At 42.0% G+C, this 20,102-nt stretch overlaps 1 protein-coding gene across 1 annotated transcript in view; it reads right to left on the minus strand.

Annotated features, from left to right (window-relative positions):
* Nucleotides 1-20,102, minus strand: part of ARMH3 (armadillo like helical domain containing 3) — a gene marked incomplete at its 3' end in the record, with an annotated part of 257,318 nt that overhangs the window by 174,290 nt on the left and 62,926 nt on the right. Inside the window, exon 16 of the mRNA XM_080693692.1 lies at nt 3,957-4,015. Within this exon, the coding sequence (XP_080549818.1) occupies nt 3,957-4,015 (59 nt within the window). The remainder of the gene's footprint in view (nt 1-3,956; nt 4,016-20,102) is intronic.

Genomic DNA, 20,102 nt, shown 5'->3' on the forward strand with positions numbered 1-20,102 from the left:
AGGCTCTTGGCAACTTTGTGAGACCCCATTTCCAAATAAAGTATATTAAAAAAAAATAGGTCTGGGAATATAGCCCAGAGGTAGAAAAGTCCCTGGGTTCCACCCTCAGTACCACAAATAAAAATAAAATAGGACCGGGGGTGTAGCTAAGAGGCAGAATGCCCCTGTGTTCAATCCCTAGTACCACAAAAACAAATAAAATTAAAAGGGCTCAGTGGTAGAACACCCATAGGTTCAGTCCCAAGTACTTTTAATCCCAGTGTTCAAGAGGCTGAAAGAGGAGAATCACAATTTGCAGACAGCCTCAGCTACTTAGTGAGGCCCTTTGCCCTCAGTAAGACCCTGTTTCAAAATAAAGAATTAAAAAAAAAATAGGGCTGGGGGTGTAGCTCGGAAGTAGAATGCCCCTGGATTCCATCCCAGTACTGCAAGAAAATATAAATAAGTAAGTAAATAAATAAGTAAATAAGTAAATATTTTCTCCAGGGCCTGTAATCCCAGTACTTGGAAAGCTGAGACAGGAGGATCCTAGGTTCAAGATGAGCCTCAGCAACTTTGCAAAACACTATTTCAACATAAAATATAAAAAGGACTGGGGTATATCTTGGAAACAAAACACTCATGGATTTAATCCCCAGTACAAATAATAATAATTAATAATAATAATAAAAATAAGAAGAATTTTCAAGGATCAGTTAAAAAGCTAATGAGATAAGCCTAGAGCCTTTATATCAAACCCTACTTGAGCCATGAGATTTTACTTGGGTCTAATTTCCCAGTATTTCTTTCTTTCTTTTTTTTTTTTTTTTTGGTGGTACTAGGGATGGAAGCCAGGGGCCTTCGACCTCCGGGCTATACTCCCAGACCTATTTTATATTTTATTTGGAAACAGGGTCTCTTAAACCAGCTGAGGCTGGCTTCGAACCTGTGTGATCCTCCTGTCTCAGCCTCCCAAGCACGGGAATTACAAGCGTGCGCCACCACGCTAAGCTTCCCAGTATATCTTTAACTACTCAAAATATCTGTAAGAAAATGAAAACAATAAAAATTATGACCCAAGCCGGGCGTGCTGGCACACACTTGTAATCCCAGCATTCAGGAGGCTAAGACAGAAGCATCAATGGTTTCAGGACAGCCTCAGCTACTTAGTGAGGCCCCTTGTAACTCAGTGAGACCCTGTTTCAAAATAAAGAATTAAAAAATAGGGCTGAGGGTATAGCTTGGGGTAAAATGCCCCTGGGTTCCATCCCTGGTACTGCCAAAAAATAAAATAAAATAAGACCCAAGGAGCCGGGCGTGGTAACATACACTTGTAATCCCAGCATCCGGGAGGCAGAGAATGGAGGATTGTTGCAATTCGTGGACAGCCTCAGCCTCTTAGAGGCCTTTCACAACTTGGTAAGATCCTGTTTCAAAAAATAAAGACTAGCTGGGCATGGTGGTGCAATGTTTGTAATCTCTGCCTCCCGTTCTTGGGAGGCGGAAACAGGAGGATTATGCAGGTTAGAAGCCAGCCTTACTGGCTTAAGAGACTCTGTTTCCAAATAAAAATATTTAAAAATAGGTCTGGGAGTGTAGCCTGGAGGTAGAAGGGTTTCTAGGAACCCCAGTACCACCAAAAATAAAAATTAAATTAAAAAATAAAGACTAGCAGGGCGTGGTGGCGCACGCTTGTAATGCCAGCATTCAGGAGGCTGAGACAGGAGGATTATGGTTCGTGGACAACCTCAGCTACTTAGTGTGGCCCTCTGCAACTCAGTGAACAATCTCAGCTACTTAGTATGGTCCTCTGCAACTCAGTGAGACCTGGTTTCAAAATAAAGAATAAAAAAGGCAGGTGTGGTGGTGCACGCTTTTAATCCCTGCACTTGGGAGGCAGAGACAAGAGGATCGCGCAGATTCGAAGCCAGCCGTGAGGGCTTAAGAGACCCTGTTTCCAAATAAAAATATAAAATAGGTCTGAGTATGTAGCCCAGAGGTAGAAGGGTTTCCAGGAACCTCAGTACCACCAAAAAATAATAAATAAATAAATAAATAAAGAAAGAAAGAAAGAAAGAAAGAAAGAAAGAAAGAAAGAAAGAATTTTAAAAAAATAGGGCAGGGGATGTAGCTCAGAGGCCGAATGTCCCTGTGTTCCAGCCCCAGCTCCTCAAAAATAAATAAATAAATAAATAAATAAATAAATAAAAATAAAGACTAAAAAAAATGGGGCCGAGAGTGTAACTCAGAGGTACAATGCCCCTGGATTCCATCACCAGTATTGAAAAAAACAAAATTAAGACCCAAGGACTTAAGGCAAATACCAAGGGGAAACTGTTTTCCTATTCCCTCTTCCTTCCCATCTGCCCAAGGAGTCAGCTGTTTGTGACAGCTTGAAGGTTTTCCTAGAGGCTAAGGAATACATGACAGGCTCCAATGAGACTCTGGAATAAGAAAAAGGTCTGTGCTCTGCTGGGAATGAGCTCTGCATAGCAGGAAAAAACTGCTACACAGGAAGCATGGAGGCAGGCAAGATCTGTCTAGCTTTGAAGACTGATGGAAAATCAAAAACTTCTCACTGTGGATTGATAATGAACATCCCTGGCCCTTTCCAAACACCTCTTCTGAAGATCTGAAATGCCTACAGACTCCCAATTACTTGGAATTGTTACAATTTGTGAAAAATAACTCCTCTAAAGATTTTCTTAGAAAGATTTTTTAAAAGCAATTACACCAGACCTGCTGCTAATAAGCAGCTCTTCTATAAACAGCTTCCCCTAGCCTGTGGAAAGGAGGTCATCTTCCCACAGAGAACATAAAAAGGGAAAGTGTGGACGACCGCTGCTCCATGCCGACCACCTTGACTTTTCTTAAGAGAGAAGAGTAAAGAGTAGTGAAGGGGAGGTTGAAGCTGCAGGTCTAGCTTTAAGCTGACTCAAATTCTGCCATACTTGTGTGTCACCAAGATCCATGGTGAGTTGGAACATAACTAACTCGGCGACAGTATCTTCTCACAAAGCTGAAACAGCTCCTTTTTTCCTCTCAACTCTGTTCTTCCCAGAACTGCAATCACCATTCCCCTCTCTGAATTTTCTTTCCACTCCTTCATTCCCAGGACACTTGAGCTCCTCTTTTATTTTGCTAAATGCAAAAGACCCAACCTAAGCAGCTTCAAAGGGGTAGAATATTTTTTTCTAAAGAATAAATCTCAGCCCAGTGGGGAGGCATGGTGGCACATGCATTCTTATAATCCCAATACCTGGGTGCTGAGACAGAAGGATCACAGGCTGGAGGACAGCATCAGCAATTTAGTAAGGCCCTCCACAACTTAGTGAGATCCTGTTTCAAAATAAAATAGGGCTTGGGGTATAGCTTAGAGACAGAATGCCCCTGGTTCAATCCCCAGTACCAAAAAAAAAAAAAAGTAAATCTCTTGCTTTAAAATCTTAAAAACCAGAATCTTAGCCAGGTTTGGTAGCAAGTACCTGTGATCCACTACTTGGGAGGCTAAGAAAGAAGGATTGCAGGTTTGAATACCACCTCAGCAACGTAGCAAGACTCTCAGCAATTTAGAAAAGCCCTGTTTCAAAATAAAAAATAAAAAAAGGCTGAGAGGCATAGCTCAGAAGTAGAATCCCCCTGGGTTCAATCCTCATTTTAAAAAAAGGTGGGGGGGGCAGAATCTTACAGTTCTCAACTACAGCAGTTATTTTATCACAATTCATTATTAATCCATCCAGTAAGTGAAGGCTGGGCCTCTCCTATGTGCCAGACTGAGAACACAATAATAAAGGAGACAAAGAATCTATGGTCAGAGTTTACAGTCTACTGGACAGGAACAGGCAATACACAGGGGGAAGATTCTTCTCTCCCAAGCTCTAGGGCCCTAAAGGTGTCATGAAACAGGAAAGGGGGACTAGGGCAATAAAAGGCAGTACTTTGTAACAGATTAATGTAAGAAGGCTGGTGAGACCTACCTCTGCAATACATGTAAGGATGATCAGACAGAGCTTGCCACTGTGAAGCCTGTGTTCATCTGTAAAGAAAAAAATAAACCCTTCCTCTGTATTATCCAGACCATATTTTGACAGAGGGAAAAAAAAAAAAAAAATATATATATATATATATATATATATATATATATATATATATCATTAAAAGGATCATTCACATCTTCTCTCCCTACAAAATTCATGAATAAAAAGGTACTATTAGAGGAATTACTGCTTCCTTTTTAGGCAAAAGAATATCCCCAGAAGATTTTTTCCTTCAATATCCTGGTCGCCTGTCAAGCGCCTTCCTGCGAGTCACCTAACCCTTTGGAATGGTTCCTTCCTATTATCACGGACCATGCTCTTTGCTTCCAGGTCAGCCTTTTGCTTTTGAAACTAGGTCCAGTCCCTTTTCCATTTTCTCACTCACCAGCTATATATATACATTACCATTTATACCCACCTATCACAAAGCTAGAAAAGCTTCACAACTATTCAGACACAAATGACAGCAAACTGGCAGTGAACTCAGAAAGAAGCCAGGCCTAGTGGTGCATAGTGCACACAGTAATCCCAGTACTTGGGAGGCTGAGACAGGAAGATTGCAGGTTCAAGGACAGCCTAAGTAGTGAGACCCTAGGGAGACCCTGTTTTAAAATAAAAAACAAAAAATAAGGCTGGGGGTATAGCTCAGAGTACCAGCCCCATTCTCAGGTAGACTGCCCCTGGATTGAATCCTCAGAGTGTGTGTGTGTGTGTGTGTGTGTGTGTGTGTGTGTGTGTGTGTGTGTGTCTGTCTGTCTGTCTGTCTGTCTGTCTGTCTATCTAACACACACAGACACACACACCCCTGGAGACCAGGGTCCAACTCACACTTCACTTCTCCTTGCATTCTGCACATTACTTACAACCTGAAAAAATATGGACGCTTAATCATTTTTCTACCTAACAAAGTTACTCATTCAACAATTTTTTTTTTTTGCAGTACTAGGAATTGAACACAGGGACATTCTAACTCCAAGCTATATCCCCAACCCTATTTTATTCTTTTTTATTTTAAAACAGGGTCTCACTAAGTTGTGGAGGGCCTCCTAAGTTGCTGAGGCTTGACTCAAACCTATGATCCTCCTGAGGTCTCAGCCTCCCAAGTACTGGGATTATAAGTGTGCGCCACCATACCCGGCTCATTTAACAAGTATTTACTTAGCGCTTACTACATGGCAGGCACTGTGCTAGGCACTAGAGATACAACACTGAACTAACAAAGATTACTGCTCTCCCAGAACTCAAATGCTAATTATTTTGCTTGTATTTATTTTTTAATTTTTGTGGTACTAGAGATTGAATCCAAGGATATTTCACCCCGAGCTATCTCCAGCCCTTTTAATTTTATTTTAAAACAAGTTCTCACTAAATTTTGTTATTTTTTCTTTTGAAACAGAATCTCACTAAATTGCTGAGGCTGGCCACAAATCTGCAGTCCTCCTGCCTCAGCCTCCCAAGAACTGGGATTACAGGCCTGCACTACCAAATGCAGCTGCTAGTTATTTGAAAAGAAGGTGGAGCCAGGCATGGTGGTGCATGCCTGTAATCTCAGTAATCTGAAAGGCTTAGACAGGTAGATCACAGGTTCTAGGTTAGCCTGGACAATTTAGCAAGACCCTGTTACAAAATAAAAAGAACTGAATCAAAATGTCCATTCTTCCAAAAGTGATCTATGGATTCAACACAATGCCCATTAAATTACCAAGGTCATTCCTCAAAGACATAGAAAAATCAGTCCTTAAATTAATTTGGAACGCCGGGCGTGGTGGCACACACTTGTAATCCCTGCGCTAGGGAGGCTGAGACGGGAGGATCGCACAGTTTCGAAGCCAGCCTCAGCTGGTTTAAGAGACCCTGTTTCCAAATAAAATATAAAAATAGGTCTGGGAGTGTAGCCCAGAGGTAGAAGGCCCCTGGCTTCCATCCCCAGTACACCAAAAAAAAAAAAAAAATTTCATTTGGAACAACAAAAAAATATAGCCAAAGTAATTCTCAACAACAAAAACCATGCAGGAAGAATCACCATACCTGACTTCAAACTATACTAACAAAGCCTTAGTAATAAAAACAGGATGGTACTGGAACAATAACAGATACGTAGACCAATGGGGCAGAATAGAAAACTCAGAAACAAATTCGCACACATACAGCCAATTGATTTTTGACAAAGGGGCCAAAAAAATACACTGGAAAAAAGGTAGGCTCTTCAACAAATGGTGTTGGCAAAATAAAATAGAAAATAGGTCTGGGAGTATAGCCCGGAGGTAGAAAGCCTCTGGGTTCCACCCCCCAATACCACCAAAAAAAAAAAAAAAAACTGGTTAACCATATGCAGAAAAATGGACCAAAACCCTACTGTCTTTTCTTTTTCCTTTTTCTGATTTTTTTTTTTTTTTTTTTTTTTTTTTTTTTTTTTTTGGTGGTACTGGGGATGGAACCCTTCTACCTCTGGGCTACACTGCCAAACCAATTTTTTTATATTTTATTTGGAAACAGGGTCTCTTAAGCCAGCAAAGCTGACTTCAAACCTACGCTATCCTCCTGTCTCCCCCTCCCAAGTGTGGGGATTACAAGCGTGCACCACCACGCCCAGCAAATACCGTTTCTCACCCTGCACAAGAGTCAATTCACAATGGATCAAAGACCTGGAAATCAGACCAGAGACCTTGCAGATCCTTGAAGGGGGCATAGGTCCAATACTGCAACACACAGGCACAGGTAAAACCTTTCTCAATAAGACCCCAAAGGCACAAGAAACTAAAAGGCGGATCAATGTGTGAAGAGCTTTACTGAAGATCTTCTGTGAAGCAAAGGAAACTATCAAGAACCTCAACAGAAAGCTGACAAAATGGGAGAAAATTTTCCCAACTACTCTTCTGATAGAGGACTAATATCTAGAATGTACAGAGAACTCAAGAAATTCAGCACTAAGAAAACAATTCAATCAAAAACTGGGCTAGTAAACTAAATAAACAACTCACAAAAGAAGAAATTCAAATGGTCAATGTATAAAAAAGCTCAACATCATTAGCTGAGATTTCACCTAACTCCAATTAAAATGGCAATCATTAAAAACACAAACAGCAACAAATGCTGGTGAGGATGTAGAGAGTGGGAACACTGTTGGCGGGATTGCAAATTAGTGCAACCACTTTGGAAAACAGTATGGAGGATCCTCAGAAGAATGAGAACGAACTTACCATGTGATCCAGCAAGTGCACTTCTGGGTATCTACCCAAAAGAATGGAAACCAAACTACCAAACTAATGCATGCATATCTATGTTCATAGCTGCACAATTTACCACTGCCAAACTATGGAATCAGACAAGATGTCTATCAACAGATAAATGGATTACAAAATTATGGGAAATGTTCAGCATTAGGGAGGCTGAGACAGGAGGATGGTGGTTCGCGGCCAGCCTCAGCTACTTAGTGAGGCCCTTTGCAACTCATTGAGACCCTGTTTCAAAATAAAGAATAAAAAATAGAGCTGAGGTTATAGCTCAGAGGGAAAATGCCCCTGAGTTCCATCTCCAGTACCACAAAAAAAAAAAAAAAAAAAATCATGGGATATGTCCATAATGGAATTTTACTCAGCCATAAAGAAGAACAAAATTATGTCATTTACAGGGAAATGGAAATAGAGAACAGTATGCTAAGTGAGATTAGTCAGTCACAGAAAAATAAGAAATCAGATGCTCTCCCTAATATGCAGACGCTAGGGAGAAAATGGGTCACAGGAGGAACTCTATATGAAGAAGGAAAAACTGTAGATGAGCAAATAAAACAACCTAACTGAGGGGGGTGAGGGGGGAGGAGGGAAATTCCCTAATGTACAGGTTGTACATTAACAAACATATCAAAGTCAATCACTAGGTCAAACATGAGGAGGGAGGGGGAGGGAATGGGGTGAGAATTGGAGAAGGGCTAACTGGTGATGTACGCATATATGCCTCTACCATAAGACATATGACTACAATGCACCAATTAAAAACAATTTTTTTAAGTAAGAAATAAAGCTGGGCATGGTGGCACACACTTGTAATCCCAGCATTTGGAAGGCTGAGACTGGAGGGTTGTGGTTCGTGGACAGCCTCAGCTACTTAAGCCCTCCTCAACTTAGTGAGACCCTGTTTCAAAATAAAGCATAAAAAATAGGGCAGGGGTGTAGCTTGGAGGTCAAATGTCCCTGGGTTCCATCCCCAGAACTGCAAAAAAAAAAAAAAAGTAAGAAATTGGATGCTCTCCCTGATATGTATAAGCTAAGGAGAAAATGGGTCATAGGAGGAACTCTAGATGAAGAAGAAACTACAGATGAGCAAATAAGGCGACCTGAGGGGAATGAGGGAAATCTCCTAATGTACCTGATATACATTCATAAGCATATTAGTCAATCACTAAGCCAAACATGAGAAGGAGAGAAAGGGGAGGGAATAGGAAGGGAACTGGAGAAGGGTTAAATGAATAATGTGCACATATATGCCTCTACCATCTTGTAACCCATTAAGACATATGACTACAATGCACCAATAAAAAAAAATTGAGGGGGTGGTATTGGGGTTCCTGGAAGCCCTTCTACCTCTGGGTTACACTCCCAGACCTATTTTTATACTTTTATTTGGAAACAGGGTCTCTTAAGCCAGCGAGGCTGGCTTTGAACCTGTGCGATCCTCCTATCTCCACCTCTCAAGCGTAGGGATTACAAGCGTGCGCCACCATTCCTGGCTAAAATTTTTTTAATAAATAAAATTTTAAAAAGAAATAGAGGTAGAGCTCAGAGGTAGAATGACCTGGGGCTCAATCCCGTGTGTGTGTGTATGTGTGTGTGTACTTGAGCGGCAGCAAAGGTGTCTGGAGATTTAGCACAGTGGAATAGTACTTGCCTAGCATGTGAAAGACCCTAGTTTTATTCCCAGTACTGTAACAACAACAACAAAAAAAACCGAAACAGCAAAATCCATAGCAGAGCTCTAAGCTCAGACACAAATGACCAAGAAAGAAAGTGTTAAAGAGCCGGGCGTGGTGGCACACGCTTGAAATCCCCGCACTTGGGAGGCCGAGACAGGAGGATTGCACAGGTTCAAAGCCAGCCTCAGCTACTTAGTGAGGCTCTCAGCAACTTAGTGAGACCCTGTTTCCAAATAAAATATAAAATAGGTCTGGGAGTATAGCCCGGAGGTAGAAAGCCTCTGGGTTCCACCCCCAGTACCACCAAAAAAAAAAAAAAAAAAGAAAGTGTTAAAGAGTTTGGCCCAGTGTGCATGAGTCCCTGGGTTCAATCCCCAGCACTGAGAAAAAAAATTTTTTGTTTTGTTTGGGCTAGGGATGTAGCTCAGTAGCATGCTAGTGCTTGCCTAGCAAGCTCAAGGACCTGGGTTTAATCCCTAGCACTACAAAAAAAAAAAATTGCTGGGTGTGGTGGCACATGCTCGTAATCCCCACACTTGGGAGGCGGAGACAGGAGGATCGCACAGGTTTGAAACCAACTGTGCTTGCTTAAGAGACCGTGTTACCAAATTTTAAAAAAAGTATAAAATAGGTCTGGGAGTGTAGCCCAGAGATAGAAGGGCTTCCAGGAACCCCAGTACCACCAAATAAATATACATACATACATACATACATACATACATACATACATGAAAAATCTATTTCAAGCCAGGTGTGGTGGCGCATGCTTATAATCCCAGTACTTGGGAGGCTGAGACAGGAGGATCATGCAGGTTCAAAGCCAGCCTCAGCTACTTAGTGAGGTCCTCCACACCTTAGTGAGACCCTGTTTCAAAATAAAGAATAAAATATAGGGCAGGGGGTGTAGCTTGGAGGTTGAATACTCCTGGGTTCCATCCCCAGACCTTAAAAAAAAAAAAAATAAGGTATATTTCAATGTGTGTGTGTGTGTGTGTGTGTGTGTGTGTGTGTGTGTGTGTGTGTGTGTATGTGTAGTACTGGGGATGAAACAGGGTCTCACTAAGTAGCTGAAGGCTGTCCTCGAACCTGTGATCCTGTCTCAGCCTCCCAAGTATTGAAATTATAAACCTGCACCACCACGCCTGGCGTATTCCCAGTACTTGAGAGGCTGAGACAGGAGAATCACAGATTCAATGCTGACCTTAGTAAGTACTGAGACTCCTATCAACATAGCAAAACCCTGTTTCCAAATAAAAATAAAAATAAAAATAGGGCTAGAGGTGTAGCTCAGAGGTAGAATGCCCCTGGGTTCAATTCCCAGTACCACACACACCCAAAAAAAAGTCAAAAAAGCCAACAAGACTAAATTTAATCATACCACCTATATATCACAACTGTTAAGATTTCAGTGAATCAATGTTAAATCTGTGCATAGAAAAACAGTTAAATAATTCAAATAATTTTTCCATATATATTTTTTCTTTTTCAGTACTGAGGACTCAACCCAGATCCCTGTGCATGGTAGACAAGTGATCTGCTGCTGAGCCACACCCACAAATACTCCTTTAAGAGGACTACGCCACAGTTAGAAGAACTTTGGGGACACATTTTTTTTTTTTTTTGGTGGCACTGGGGTTCCTGGAAGCCCTTCTACCTCCGGGCTACACTCCCAGACCTATTTTTACATTTTATATTTGGAAATAGGGTCTCCTAAGCCAGCGCGCGCAGCTGGCTTCGAACCTGCGCGATCCTCCTGTCTCTGCCTCCCAAGCGCGGGGATTACAAGCGTGCGCCACCACGCCCGGCATGGGGACACATTTTTTAAAAGTAGAAACAAAAGAGAAAAATGACCCAAACTAGTAAGATAGGAGATTTTCAGGCAGATATTGCCACAATCACCATGGAAATCCAGAGGATCATCAGGAGCTATTTAGAAAACTTTTTATTCCAGCCGGGCGTGGTGGCGCACGCTTGTAATCCCCGCGCTTGGGAGGCAGAGACAGGAGGATCGCGCAGGTTCGAAGCTAGCCGCGCGCGCTGGCTTAGGAGACCCTGTTTCCAAATAAAAAAAAATGTAAAAATAGGTCTGGGAGTGTAGCCCGGAGATAGAAGGGCTTCCAGGAACCCCAGTACCACAAAAAAAAAAAAAAAGAAAACTTATTATTCCAACAAAAAAAAAAAAATCCAGAAAAGCTGGGCATGGTGGCACACGCTTATAATCCCAGTATTCGGGAGACTAAGACAGGAAGATTACAGGTTCATGGCCAAGCTCATATACTTAGGCCCTCCACAACTTAGTGAGACCCTATTTCTTTGGTTGTTTTTTGTTGTTATTGTTGTTTGTGGTGCTGGGGATGTAACCCAGGTGCATTCTATATCCAAGCTACACTCCCAGCCCTATTTTTTATTCTTTATTTTGAAACAGGGTCTCACTGAGTTGCAGAGGGCCTCACTAAGTAGCTGAGGCAGTCCACGAACCATGATCCTCCTGTCTAAGCCTTCAAATGGTGGGATTACAAGCGTGCACCACCATGCCCGGCTGAGATCCTGTTTTAAAATAAATAATAAAAACTTGGGCTGGGAGTGTAGCTTGGAGGTACAATGCACCTGAGTTCAATTTCCAGTACCAAAAAAAATTAAAAAATAAAAATCCAGAAGAAATTAACAAATTTCTTGACACATGCAACCTCTCTAAATTGAACCAATAGGACACAGAAAACCTAAGCAGACCAATAACAAGCAATGAGATTGAAGCAGCAATAAAAGGCCTTTCAACAACAACAACAACAACAAAAGCCCAGGGCCAGCCGGGCATGGTGGTGCACGTTTGTATTCCCAGCATTCCAGCATTCTAGAGCCTGAGACCACCAGAGGATCATGGTTCAAGGACAGCCTCAGCTACTTACTGAGGCCCTCTGCAACTCAGTGAGACCCGGTTTCAAAATAAAGAATAAACCAGGCGTGGTGACGCACGCTTGTAATCCCCACGCTTGGGAGGCGGAGACAGGAGGATCGCGCAGGTTCGAAGCCAGCCACATGCGCTGGCTTAGGAGACCCTGTTTCCAAATAAAAAATATAAAACAGGTCTGGGAGTGTAGCCCGGAGGTAGAAGGGCTTCCAGGAACCCCAGTACCACCAAAAAGAAAGAAAGAAAGAAAGAAAGAAAGAAAGAAAGAAAGAAAGAAAGAAAGAAAGAAAGGAAATAGGGCAGGAGGTTTTGCTCGAAGTTTTAATGCCCCTGGGTTCCATCCCCAGACCCACACACACACAAAAAAAAGCCCAGGGCCTGCCAAAGAGTGTGTGTTAGTTACTAAGAATTGGTTATGTATTAAGTTTTAGAGGGCCTCACTAAATTCCTACGATCCTCCAGTCTCAGCCTCCCAAGTACTGGGATTACAAGCATGCACCACCATGTAGAGCTCTCCAAGACATTAAGAAAGAACTAAACCCAATGTTCCTGAAAGTATTCTGTGAAGCCAGATATGGTCTCACATGTTTGTAATCCCAGCACTTGAAAGCCTGAGACAGGAGGATCACAGGTTCACAGCCAGGCTCAGCAATTGGAGGCCCTCTGCAACTTAGTGAGACCTGATTTCAAAATAAAAAATAAAATACGTCTGGGGGTGCCAGGCGTGGTGGCGCATGCTTGTAATCCCAGCATTCAGGAGGCTGAGACCAGAGGATCGCAGTTCGTGGACAGACTCAGCTACTTAGTGAGGCCCTCTGCAACTTAGTGAGACCCTGTTTCAAATTAAAGAATAAAAACTAGGGCAGGGAGTGTAGCTTGGAGGTTGAATGCCCCCAGGTTCCATCCCCAGACCCACAAAAAAAAAAAAAAACTTCTGGGGGTATAGCTTGGAGATAGAATGCCCTTGGGTTCAATCCCCAAAACCACACACAAAAATAAAGAAGCCCAGTTTCAAAATAAAAAATGATTAGGCATGGGGCTGTAGCTTGGAGGTAAAATGCCAATGAGTTCAATCCCTAGTGCCAAAAAATAAAAAATTATTCTGTAAAGTAGAGAAAGATTGAATATTTTTAGACTCATTCTTTTTGTGTGTGTGTGTGTGTGGTGATGGTACTGGGGTAGAATGGAAGCCCTTCTACCTCCAGCTACACTCCCACAGGCTACACTCCCAGACCTATTTTTTTATATTTTTATGTGGAAACAGGGTCTCTTAAGCCAGCACAGCTAGCTTCGAACCTATGCCATCCTCCTGTCTCTGCCTCCCAAATGTGGGGATTACAAGCATGCGCCACCACGCCCGGCTTATTTTTAGACTCATTCTATGAAGCCAACATCACTTTCATACCCAAATTAAGTAAAGATACCTCAAGCAAAGATAATTAAGATCAATATCCTTGATGAACATAGACAAATTCTTTTTTTTATTTTTTTGGAGGTACTGGGGATGGCAACCAGGGGCATTCTACTCCAAGCTACACCCCCAGTCCTATTTTTTTATTCTTTATTTTGAAACAGGGTCTCACTAAGTAGCTAAGGCTGTTCACAAACTGCAATCCTCCTGTCTCAGTCTCCCAAATGCTGGGATTACAAGCGTGCACCACCAACCCCGGCTTAACATAAAAATTCTTAATAAAATACTAGTAAATCATATTCAAAGCCGCATCATGAAAGCTGTAAGCCACTACCAAGTTGGTTTCATTCCAGAGATGCGAGGTTGGCTCAGCATATGCAAATCGATAAACACAATCCATCATATAAACAGAACAAATTACAAAAACCATATGATATAGATACAGAAAATCATGACATTAAGGATAGAAGGATAGAAATTAAGGATAGAAGGAACTTACCTTAACATCATAAAGTCAACATATAATAAGCCCAAAGCCAACATCATGCTATATGGGGGAAAATAGAAAGTATTTTCTCTAAATCCACAAACAAGACAAGGAAGCCCACTATCACCACGCCTATGCAATATAGTACTTGAAATTCTAGCTGAGTAATAATACAAGGGGACTAAAGAAATATACATAGGAAAACAAAAAGTAAAGTTATTTCTACTTAATTTGCAGATGACAGCCGGGCATGGTGGCACAGGGATGTAATCCCAGCATTTGGGAGGCTGAGCCAGGAGGATCACGGTTCGCGGACAGCTTCAGCTAATTAGTGAGGCCCTTTGCAACTCAGTGAGACCCTGTTTCAAAATAAAGAATAAAAGCCAGGTGTGGTGGCGCATGCATGTAATCCCCGCGCTTGGGAGGCTGAGACAGGAGGATTGCACAGGTTCGAAGCCAGCCTCAGATACTTAGTGAGGCTCTCAGCAACTTAGTGAGACCGTGTTTCCAAATAAAGTATAAAAATAGATCTGAGAGTAACCTGGAGGTAGAAAAGCCCCTGGGTTCCACCCCCAGTACAGAAAGAAAGAAAGAAAGAAAAAAAAAAAAGGGCTGAGAGTATAGCTCAGAGGTAGCATGCCCCTGGGTCCCATTCCCAGTAACTAACACACACACACACACACACACACACACACACACACACACACACGGCAATTCCACCCTAAATAATCTACAAATTCAATGCAATCTCTATCAAAATACCAAAGATATTCTTCATGGAACTAGAAAAAAAAACTTCTAAACTTCCTATGAGAGAATGAAAGACCCAAAAGAACAAAAGCACCTCTGAGCAGTAAGGAGCATGCTGGGCCAGGAACGGCAGCACACACCCGCAATCCCAGACCCGGGCTGAGGCGCGAGCACTGCAGGTCCAAGGAAGCTTCAGGAATTTAGTGAGATCCTCTAAACTTAACAAGACTTTGCTTCAAAATAAAAATAATGAACACCCTGTTTCAAATTAAAGAATAAAAAGTAGGGCGGGGGGTATAGCTCAGAGGTAGAATGTCCCTGGGCTCAGTCTCCAGGACCCCAAAAAAAAACAAAAACCCTAGAAAAAGAACCACCATATGACCCAGCTATACCACTCCTTGATATCTTTCCTAAAAACTAAAGTCAAAACATTATAGGGATACATGTATATCCATGTTTTTATTTTGTTTTGTCTTTGTTTGTTGTTTTTTTTTTGGGGGGGGGAGGTTCTGGCTGTTTTTGTTTTTCTTTTCGGGACTGAACTCAGGGGAGTTCTACCTTAGCCATACCCTCAGCCCTATTTTACTTTTTAGCTTGAAACAGATCAGGTTGCTAAGAGTCTCATTATGTTGTGGAAGCTGTCCTCGAACCTGTGATCTCCTGACTCAGCCTCCCAAGTACTAGATTACAAGTATACACCACAATGCCTGGCTGTATACCCCTTTTTATAGCAGCACAATTCACAATAGTCACATTATGGAACCAGCCCAGGTGCCCATCAACAGATGAATGGATAAAGAATATGTAGTATAATTATACAAAATAATTTTACTCAGCCACAAAGAACAAAATTATGGCATTTGCAGGAAAATGGATGAAACTGGAGAATAGGATGCTAAATGACATCAGTCAGTCTCAGAAAGTCAAAGTTATTATGTTTTCTCTCACTTGTGAAAGCTAGGAAAAAAATAGAAAACATACTTACTTATTTGGTGACAAATTTAACCCAGAAGGATTCTACCTCAGAGCTATACCTGCAGCCCTCTTGTGTGTGTGTGTGGTACTGGAGGTGGAACCCAGGGGCCCTCTAACTCCCAGACCTATTTTATATTGTATTTGGAAACAACATCTCACTAAGTTGCTGAGAGCCTCACTAAGTAGCTGGCTTCAAACTGTGCGATCTTCCTGTCTCAGCCTCCCAAGCGCGGGGATTACAAGTGTGCGCCACCAAACCTGGGTTGTCCAGCCCAATTTTTTTTTTTTTTTTGAAACAGGGTCTCACTAGATTAATGAGAGTCTTACTATTTGCAGAGGCTGGCCTCAAATCTACAATTCTTCTGTCTCAGCCTCCCAAGTACTGATATTACAAGTGTGTGCCTTAACACCTGCCAACATAAAGTACTTTAATGAAAATGTAGATCTATAGAGTTGTTGAATAAAGTTGAGTTGAGAGTTAAGGAATGGTGAAGAAAACTGTTCAAATAATACAGAAAGCAATATGCAAAAGTATTATTACCAACCTCACTAATTCTATGGGGAGGGAGGAGGAGGGTGGGATGTTAGGGAAGCACAAAGAGAGCTGTGTGGCTGTGTGTGTGTGTATATATATATATATATATATATATATATATATTTTTTTTTCTTGTGGTACCAGGGATGGAACTCAGGGGCACTGTACCTTCAAGCTACACCTCCAGCCCTATTTTTTTGGTCTTTTTACTTTTGTGTGCATGTGTGTGGTACTGGGGGTGGAACCCAGAGGCTTTCTACCTCCGGGCTATAATCCCAGACCTTTTTTTATATTTTATTTGGAAACAGGGTCTCACTAAGTTGCTGGAAGGCTCACTAAGTAGCTGAGGCTGGCTTCAAACCTGTGCGATCCTCCTGTCTCAGCCTCCCAAGCGCGGGCGGGGATTACAAGCATGCGCCACCACGCCCGGCTTTGGTCATTTTATTTTTGAAACAGGATCTCACTGAGTTGCAGAGGGCCTCACTAAGTAGCTGAGGCCGTCTGTGAACCATGATCCTCTGGTCTCCGCCTCCCAAATGCTGAGATTACAAGCGTGTGCCAACACGCCCGGCTGTGCATGTATATTTTTAACACATCAAAACTCACTATGAAGTATAAATGTAATGTACCAATAAGAAAGAAAAAAAAGCAAAACCGAGCTGGACATGGAAGTGGACAACTATAATCTCAGTCCCTGGGAAACTGAAACAGAAGGATCTAAGGTTCAAGGCCAGACTTGCTGAGAGCCATATTAGAACACACACTGAGATTAGCATCTTGGACTGGCTCAATTTGAATATATGGTATGGCTGGGTGGGATTTGTCTGCAAAAGGACCTGGTGTAATTTCTGAGGTTCAATCTTTGATGTCATCTCTACCCAGTAATGTCTAATCCCTCCTTCCTCCAAGCTCATCATGTGCCTGCCTCACTGACTTCTTTACTGTAACCCATAGCAACTGTTAAGTTTCTGTGTTTGATTAACTTTTATGATGACTTGTCTAAAGTTCCTATATAAATAAGGCCTTATCTAGAGAAGGCCAGGAAAATTGTCATCTATCTTCTCCCTGACCCCCCAATTATTAAATTCTCTTAAAATTATGTCAGACTTTGTGTCATTGTCATGTGAGAAAGACTAGTGTTAGGGAGCTGCCCTAGAGCAGCAGCCTTCCATGGTAGGAACCTCGAAACAATTATTTGGAAGCTGCACGAAGCAGCAACCCTCCATAGTGGGATATGGAACAAGCAGCATCGGGTAGAGCCCACAGTACAGCCTCAGCAACTCAGTGAGGTGCTCTGCAACTTAGTGAGAATCTATTTCAAAATAAGATAAAAAGAGCTGGCAGCCGGCGTGGTGGCACAAGCTTCTAATCCCAGTACTTGGGAGGCTGAGACAGGAGGATCACAGGCTCTTGGCCAGCCTCGGCTACTTAGTGAGGCCCTCTGCAACTTAGTGAGAACTCCTTCCTTTCTTTCTTTCTTTCTTTCTTTCTTTCTTTCTTTCTTTCTTTCTTTCTTCCTTCCTTCCTTCCTTCCTTCCTTCCTTTCCTTTCCTTTTTTCTTTCCCTCCCTCTCTCCCCCCCTCTCTTTCTTTCTTTCTTTCTTTCTTCCTTTCTTTCTTTCTTTCATTTTTTTTTGTGGTACTGATGATTTAACCCAGAGGCATTCTACCTCCAAGATACCCTCAGCCCTGTTTTTTTATTTTGTTTTGTTTTTTGGTACTGAAGGTGGAACCCAGGGGCTTTTCTACCTCTGGGCTATACTCCCAGACCTTTTTATACTTTATTTGGAAACAGGGTCTAAGTAGCTGAGGCTGGCTTCGAACATGTGTGATCCTCCTGTCTCAACCTCCCAAGCACAGGGATTACAAGCATGTGCCACCACGCCTGGCATTTTTATTTTTATTTTGAAACAGCATCTCACTAAGTTGTAGAGGGCCTCACTAAGTAGCTGAGGTTGGCCGTGAACCTGCAATCCTCCTGTCTCAGCCTCTCAAGTACTTGGATTATAAACATGTGTGCCACCATACTTGGCTATAACTTGTTTCAAAATAAAGAATAAAATAAGGCTGGGGGTATAGCTCAGAGGTAAAACGACCCTCTGGGTGTTCAATCCCCAGTACCACACATACAAAACTCAGGATAGACACATAATAAAGAAGGAAAAGAAAATGTACCCTGTGGGTATGTGACAGGGGCAGAGCCAAGAAATAGTTGCCTCAGTTTTTCCTAAAAACATAATGTGTTCCGGTTGGAGCATGATACAGTAGGTCAGGAACTGATACAGAGAGATGGGCCAATAAGCCACACGGGGGCCATTTTCTAAATTAATTCTTCATCATACCTAATCTTACCCTTTACCATATTTCATCTGCCTTTTGGCAAAGACCTAACCTAGCCTGAGTTTAGAGACAGAGACCACCCATACTGCAATTAGTTCTTGTTTTTTTTGTTTTTGTTTTTGTTTTTGTTTTTTGCGATACTGGGGATTGAACCCAGGAGCATTCTACCTCCGAGCTATACCCCTTGCCCTATTTTTCATTCTTTATTTTGAAACAGGGTCTCACTAAGTTGCAGAGGGCCTCAGTAAGTAGCTGAGACTGGCCTCAAACCTACGATCCTTTTGTCTCAGCCTCCCAGTACTTGGATTACAAGTGTGCACCACCACACCTGCTTGCAATTAGCTCTTCATTTCAGCTTTTATTCTACGGACAGTGAAGTGATCAGGACAAAGAGGTTTACCTAATCATTAAAGCTAAAAATGAGTTTTAAAAGCCTCAATGCACTATGTTATATCAAGCAAGGCTAAAAGTTCATTTTCTGGGTCACATCCATGCAATTTCTCTCTTCTATGGTAGCTGCAATATTTCCAGAGAAAGGAAGAGGTTACTATTTCCATAAAGAAGCAATAGCCTCAGGAAATTCGAATACACAAGAGTCTTGTTATCCTTGCCTGCTGGATCTCATGTGCCAAGTCTCAGAGGTGGTTCAGCCACCTCAGTGGTTCCCAATGGACTGTTCTATGTTAGGAGTTTCTAACATGAAATATTTGTGTCTATCTCATCCCTGGACATAGCTCTCACTCTTGAAAGGGCACACTCACAAGATACTGGAGAAAAAAGTTTTAAGTTTGCAAGGTATAAATCTCCAAGAGCTAACATAATTTGTCTGAGTATAATATGGCTCAGACTCAATCACCCAGGCTCCTTTCAGCTATGACAATTCTTCATTTTCCTTATTTCCCTTCAAGTTCTCCCAACTCTACCAATGTTTCCTTCTTACTCTCAAAGCCTTTGGACCTGGTCTTCCCCTACTGGTCTTTCCTTCTTGCCTTTCAGCTACATTCTAGAATTGTTGAAATCCCCATATCAGGAATCTGCTTACCTCACTTGGCAAGTAAAAGCTTTCTTTTTTGAGGGGCGGGAAGGTACTGGGGATTGAACCCAGGGGCATTCTACCTCTGAGCTAAACCTCCAGCCCTATTTTATTTTTCTTTTGAAACAGGTCTTACTAGGTTGCTAGCCACCAAGCTTGGCTCAAAAGCTTTCTAAAGTATACTAAGATGGGCCTGGTGGCTCACACCTATAATACCGTACTTGGGAAGCTAAGACAAGAGGACTGCAGGTTTGAGGACAGCCTCAGATAGTAGTGAGCAATCAACCCAGTGAAGACCCTGTTTCAAAATAGAAATTAAAAATAGGGCTTTCAACCCCCAACACAATATTAATTAATTAGTTAATTATTAAAGGTAAAGTATACTAAATGCCTAACCACTTCAGAAAGCATTAGTTACTCCTCAAATGAAGAAAGCAAAACAACTGTATTTTAACAAAATTTCTTCCACATTGGAACTAGCATGCATGTGTGTGTTTGTGCGCATGAACACGTGCGTGTTCGTATAACGGGACTGAACCCACAGCATTCTGCCTCTAAGCTACACCCCCAGCTGTATTTTATTTTTTATTTTGAAACAGGACCTCACTAAGTTGCAGAGGACCTAACTAAATTGCTAAAGCTGGCTGCGAACCTGCGATCTTCCTGTCTCAGCTTCATATTGCTGGGGTGCACTACCACATACAACAAGAAATGGCTTTTTTGATATCTGAAATCTAAA

The sequence above is a fragment of the Muscardinus avellanarius genome, assembly GCF_963383645.1.
Source record: "Muscardinus avellanarius genome assembly, chromosome: 4".
In the NCBI taxonomy this organism is placed as follows: Eukaryota; Metazoa; Chordata; class Mammalia; order Rodentia; family Gliridae; genus Muscardinus; species Muscardinus avellanarius.